General features: G+C 53.4%; 1 protein-coding gene across 4 annotated transcripts in view; it reads left to right on the top strand.

Moving 5' to 3' along the window:
* The window catches only part of ECE1 (endothelin converting enzyme 1), a 113,900-nt gene extending 111,023 nt beyond the window's left edge, over nt 1–2,877 (top strand). For all 4 annotated transcript variants that reach the window (XM_058718749.1, XM_058718750.1, XM_058718747.1 and 1 more), the window contains one exon: nt 303–2,877. In XM_058718749.1, coding sequence (XP_058574732.1) covers nt 303–479 — 177 coding nt within the window. In that variant the 3' untranslated portion in view covers nt 480–2,877. The remainder of the gene's footprint in view (nt 1–302) is intronic.
* The last annotated feature ends 3,548 nt before the right edge of the window (nt 2,878–6,425 follow it).

Consider the following 6,425-nt stretch of genomic DNA (forward strand, 5'->3'; position numbering starts at 1 on the left):
GCCCAGGAGGTGAGTGATGTGGACTCAGTTCAAGGTTTTCAGACTGGTTTTAGGGCAGAACCTTTTGTTCAGATGAAATCTAATGCAGAGGCCCAGGACAGACCCAGGTAACTGCAGTAGAGGATGCTGGGATGGGGGACATCCCAGCCCAGCGTCTCTTCCCCACACGCTCGGCAGCCCCAGCTGACTCCCGAGGCTCTCAGAACCAGGCGGGGGCCATCCCCCTACTGCCGTGGACGGGGGCAGTCTGGCGGCCTCAGGGCCCCATAGTGACCCAGCTTCTCCTCTGTTGCTTCACAAAGGTCTGGTGCTCTGTCCGCACGCCCGAGAGCTCCCACGAAGGCCTCATCACCGATCCTCACAGCCCCTCCCGCTTCCGGGTCATTGGCTCCGTCTCCAACTCCAAGGAGTTCTCAGAACACTTCCACTGCCCCCCTGGCTCGCCCATGAACCCTCATCACAAGTGCGAAGTCTGGTGAGGGTGGGAGCACCTCGAGCCGAGACAGAGGATGAGCCCCCAGGTGGGGCCAACAAGGCCATCTCTCCATCCAGCGTCCAGGGCACCGCCCCGCCCCCCTGGCCACCCAGGGCCCCCCTACCCCGCACTGGAGGGTTTTCAGCCGGAACTGAGCCTACGATGTGGGTTCTCAACACAATCCGAGATTTGATCCCCTGTGAAGACCCTGGCATCCCAGGCACATGTGCGTCAACTCCAGTGGGCATTTGGGTATCAGGCTGGTTGCTCACCAGGCCTGGGCCCCACGCTGACAAGGGCAGTGGACGCAACCCCCCGCCCACATCCGGAGCCAGAAGCACCAGAAATGCCACTGTGTCAAATGCTTTAAAGATATATTTTTGGGGAAACTATTTTTTAAACATTGTGGAATACACTGGAAATGTTCAGGGAAATAATGAATTTAAAACACTTTTTTTTTTTTTTTTAAGGAAAGGATTGGTATATTTATTATATTCTGTTTTTCTAAATAACCTGTGGATAAGGGAAGCCCCACTGATTTACCCCTCTCCTCCTCACTCGCCGTGAGGTCGCCTGAGGCAGCCATCCCCAGCCACTGAGCGCGCCCCCAAGTAGAGAGCTGCCCTTGGCATTTACAGTTTCAGCCTCTGTCACCTGGTTTTGCAGTCGCAGGGTATAGAGAGGAGAGGTGTGGAGGCCAGGAAGGGGCAGAGGCCAGCTCATGGGCACCGCCCCTCGCAGCTTGCCTGCCTCTGTCCCCAGAGTCCAACAGTGGGAACCCCAACTAGGACGGTCTGATCCCCAAAGTTGCAGCAGGGAATTGATGGCTGCAGCAGGATGAGGCCAGGTCATGGCCTTCAAACCCATCCTGGGGCACCCCGATGCCCTGGCCTGGACAGCAGAAGGCCTGTAAGACCTGGCCCTCCATCAGATTCTCTCTGCCATGCCATAGATAGCCCCTCTCTGTCCCTCTTCTGGCCTCTGCATGTGTGTCCCAGGGTCTGGTTCCCTGTCTACAGCAGCCCTCCCAGCCTGGCTACTTCAGGGTCTGCCTTGCTGACCCGTTTCTGCAGAGGAAGGAGAAAAGAGAAGACCGCTCTCCTGTCCCACAGGGCCCAGATCCTCCCTCTGAGCTCCGTCCTGCACCCCTGGCCTGGGTTTGGCTCCAGGGACCACATGCAGCCCCGCCTGCCCACCCTCCATCTCTAGTGCCTTATCTGAGGCTGCAGCCCAGGATCTACCCCAAGGAGACAACCCCCTACCAGGTGCCCCTTTGCTTCCTCAGTGAAGCCTTCAAGTGTCCTGACTATAATGCAAGGCCATACCCCCTACTCCCAGTGCCCACAGAGCTGCCCCTCACGGCGCCCTGGGAGCTCTAGCCTACAGGGCAGTGGCACCAAGGTCAGGAATCTGAAGGACTCCTGAACTTGCCCTGAACTTGCCCTGAGCCCCATCCCACCCTCAGCCCCTTGGGTTGAATCAAGACGATACTTGTAACTAGAGGGACTCCTCATCTGGAGATGTTTTCAGCCAAGGCAGACTGAGGAAAAGGTTCCCCCAATGTGATCAGTCTAGCCTGTGGGGTCAGGGAACCAGGAGTGGCTTCCCTCCTTGAAACTGTGGTGCAGGCGCTCTCTCTGGGGGAAGCAGGCACCTGTGACTGAGGCCAGAGCAGCCAGTGCTCACCCTGGCTCTCCCTTCTCGGCAGCCCACGGCCTGGTCGTGCCCCGTCACCTCACCCCGGAAGTTAGAATCCTCCCTGCCCAAGAGGACCAGCCAGATCAGCCTCGGCACTGAGGTGGGGTGGGGTCCAGATGAGGCCCCTGGTCCCCGCAAACAGCAGTCCTGGTCGCTTTTTAGAGATGTAGGACAGGAGCCAGAGAAGGAGCTAGAGTTGGGGGCTTCCACAGAGTTTGGATTTCCCAGCCCTAGTGCCCTCCAGGTACCTCCTCTACCCGCCTCGTCCTGCCTTCCTGCCTTCCCCGTGGGCGGTCACAGTCCTCAGGGGTGTCTGTCCTCACCTTGGGCTGGGACCTCCCAACCAGAAGCAAGTGTCCCAGGGCTGAGGGTCCAGCCAGAGGGAATGTAGACTACATTCATTTCTTCAGGGTGTCCTGGGAATAGGCAGGGGCCAAGGGGGAGGAGGGCTCAGGCCCAGCAGGGACAGAAGCAAAGGGATCACCCCCACTGTCCCTGCCGAGCTGAAAACAAGGCTGAGGAGGTGGACAGCTGCCCCGCGAGAGACCCCTCCCCTGAGGCCCGGGAGCCATAGGTCTGGCTTCTCTGCGGCTACTTGGATGTGGGGTTTGGGGCTGGGAATCTATTTTTTGTATTCTTACGTTTTGTGCTACTGTAGTTTCGGTGTGGCACTATTGTAACTGAAATAAACGACTTGTACCGAGCGCCATGTGACTGAGTGTGTGGCCTCCGAGGACAGTGCTTGGAGGCTATGGGAGGGCTCCTGGCCAGCACAGAACTGCCCACCGTCGCATGTGCATGGGGGCCAGCTGCACCCCTCCCCAGAGCAGAGGACTTGGACCCTGACAAGTGCCAGAAGGTTACTCAGTGCCTGTGCCCATCTGGCCGTCCTTCCTCCATCAATATGATCATGTGAGCACTCCCTGCTAGTGACAATGATGCATGTCCCCACTGTGCCCAAGGGGCATCCTAGAAAAATTGAATTTTCTGTTATCTTGGAGCAAAGAGTGTCGGCAGTGGGTTTCCAGGCCTCAGATGCTTGGCAGGGCAGACAGTAGATGAAATCAGAGAAGTTCAAGGAAAAGTGTCTGACATATACTCATGCCTCCTCCTGAGTTTTGCATACATTCTTCCTTCTCCCTAGAATGTTCTCTGACTTCTCTGCCTGATACACTCCTACTCATCCTTCAATGCCCAGCTCAGCATAACTTCTTCTAGGAAGCCCTTCCTGACCTCCAGTCCAGATCAGGTAGGATCACACAGGCTTCACTCTCCTACCAGAATGTATTAGTGCCAGGGCCTGCCGTAACAGAGTACCACAAACTTGGTGGCTTATTGCAACAAAAATTTATTGTCTCACAGTTCTGGAGGCTAGAGTGCAAGATCAAGGGGTCAACAAAGTTGATCCTTCTGAAGAATGGGAGGAAGAATCTGTTCCAGGCCTCTTGCCTAGCTTCTGGCAATCTGCTGGCCATCTTTGGCACTCCTTGGCTTATAGAAGCATCACCAATCTCTGCCTTCATCTTTCCATGGTGTTCTCCCTGTGTGCACGTCTGGTATGTGTCTGAATCCCCCCCCCCCTTTTCATAAGGACACCAGTCGTATTAGATCAGGGCCCACCCTGATAACCTCATTTTAACTAATTACATCTGCAGTGATCCTAGAAGATCATATTCTGAGGAACTGAGGGTTACAACTTCAACATACGAATTTGAGGGGACACAACTCAACTCATAACACAGAGGTTCCAATTCTCTAGGCTGTGAAGGTGTCTGTACCATCTCCAGCAGCCCAGTGCCTGACACAGACCAGGGATGGAGTAGGGCTCAGTGACTGTTGGGTAAGTATGTGGGTGAGTGGATTGATGGGTGCACAGGTAGATGATGGATGGATGGATGGATGGATGGATGGATGGATGGAGGAATGGGTGGGTGGATGGATGGATAGGAGAATGGATGGATGGATGGGTGGGTAGGGGAATGGGTGATGGATGGATGGGTAGGTAGATGTATGGGTGGGTAGGTGGATGGATGGATAAGTGGATGGATGGATGGATGGATGGATGGATGGGGGAATGGGTGGGTGGGTGGGTGGGTGGATGGTTGGGAAATGGGTGATGGATGGATACATAGATAGGTATATGGATGGGTGGGTAGGTGGATGGATGGATGGATGGATGGATGGATGGATGGATGGATAAGTGGATGAATGGAAGAATGGCTGAACGGACAAATAGTCATAAGTAATATATCATTAAGGGAGCCATCCCACAACACACTAATGCCAGAGAAAACAAGCCCAGTGGGCTGGGGTGACCAGGGAAAACTTGCTGGAGACCAGAGACTTCAGCTGAGCCTTCAATTCTGAAGGGGGAGAATTGGTGCTCGTACTCTGAACTGGACAGAGTGATGACCTGAGCAAGCACCTATTCAAGGGGCAAAACCCCTCAACCTGCCTTGCTTTAAAAGGAATAAGTCATTTGTCTTAGACTCTATTTCTCTAGCTGTAAAATGGACATTTTTCTCTGCCTTCTCTTTGTTGTGACCCACAAATACTGGGGAGATGTGCGGATGCTTGAGAGACAGTGATACACTTTGAACCCCTCACAACATTCACACTAGGTGTGTGCCTGCCCCACGCGTACATGAGCTTATACATAACCCAGTGTCTCTCATCTGGACAGCTCAGCCTTATCCCCTCCAACTGTCTTCAGGAGAGCAACCTATTTAAAGATCACATCACTCCCCTTCACTGCATTTACTTGCCCTAGGACCTGGGCTCTGCCCAAATTGCCCCCGCCAGAGCTCCCCCTTGCCACCTTGAGCCTCCTTTCTGCACCTTCAATAGTCCCTGTCCTTCCCTGCCTGTCCCTCAGATTAGAATGTCCTCCATACACCCTTGCCAATGAATGAATGAACATATGCGTTTTTTCTTAAAGCTTCCACATGTGTGCCTACTGCGAATCAAGCCGTGTGCCGTGTCCTTGCACATCCTCTCCTTGAATGCTTACAGCAATTTCCTAAGACAGGTGCTTTAGCACCCAGATCAGAGGGGAATGGGGGCAGAGCTGAGTTCTGAACTCAGGCTGCTGGCAAGGAGCTGCCTGGGAAAATATGAGAGGTTCCTAAGGAATAATGATGGCCTGGGGACCACACACACACACACACACACACACACACACACATGCACACACACTGAAGTGCCAAAGAGAGATGCCATTTTTCCCTGCAGAGGGCTGTCTTCCTGCTCCTCCCCTTTTCCCAATGACCCAGTGAACAGGCCCTTCCCTCTCTCCCCTCTGAGCCCTGGGGCCCCTGGCTCCTCCCCTTCCTTCCTTGTAGCAGTTGGTCTTACCCCTCAGCTCAGTGCAAGCCCCCACCCCCAAGCAGGAATTAAAACCCCAGCCTGACCCTACAGGGGTTTATCCTACAGTTGAAAAGATGAAAATACTTGCCAGATGCCACTAGAAAGCAAGTTGAAACCATGGGACTTCTAGCAGTGAGTAATTGTGTGAGCAAAGAGGTTCAGCAGGGGCCCTCTGGGAGGGCTGAAGAACTGCAGAAGGGAGGTAATGAGGGAGCATAAGGCAAGCTGAGGGCAAAGTACAGGCTAACAACACCCCTCCCCCCAAGGTGAGATATGTGTGATATTCCTCAGACACTCCTGGCTGCCCCAGAACAGGGGAAAGGAAAGAAAGCAGATGGTTGACTGATAGAGAGCACAGTCCTGCAGGACAGGAGTCTCCTTCAGTTTACAGATAGCTTAGTAAACTGCAAGAAGAAGGCAATCTTATCCATAACCTATTCTCCAGAAATCTATAGACGCCATTTCTTGGAGGCCTAATATCACCCTCATCAAGATGGAAGGGGGTTTAGGTGCTTGCCACGGTGATATGGGAAACAAAGGCAAATGAAAAATTAAATTCCCTTACTGCCTACAGCCCACTGAAGAGTCCTGAAACAGGCAGAGTGACCTCCCTCTAGGAGCTCAGTTGCCTCAATGATGACACCTTGCTAGGGGCAAAAGGGAATCTTGGCTTAACATTATCCTGCCCCAGGATTCTGTGAGTATCCCTGAACACATAAAAATTCCTTTGCAAACTTCCTTTATCTTTAGCCCCCAAGTATATGTTGGCAATTATACTCTAAGCATATGGCCCCTGATATATATCTGAAGGGTCTCATGACTGAGGTTTTACTAAACAGTAATAAATGATGTTTTCCTAACAACAGCTAGCCCCTCAAGGTCCTGG

The sequence above is a fragment of the Neofelis nebulosa genome, chromosome 2 (assembly GCF_028018385.1).
Source record: "Neofelis nebulosa isolate mNeoNeb1 chromosome 2, mNeoNeb1.pri, whole genome shotgun sequence".
NCBI classification, from domain to species: Eukaryota; Metazoa; Chordata; class Mammalia; order Carnivora; family Felidae; genus Neofelis; species Neofelis nebulosa.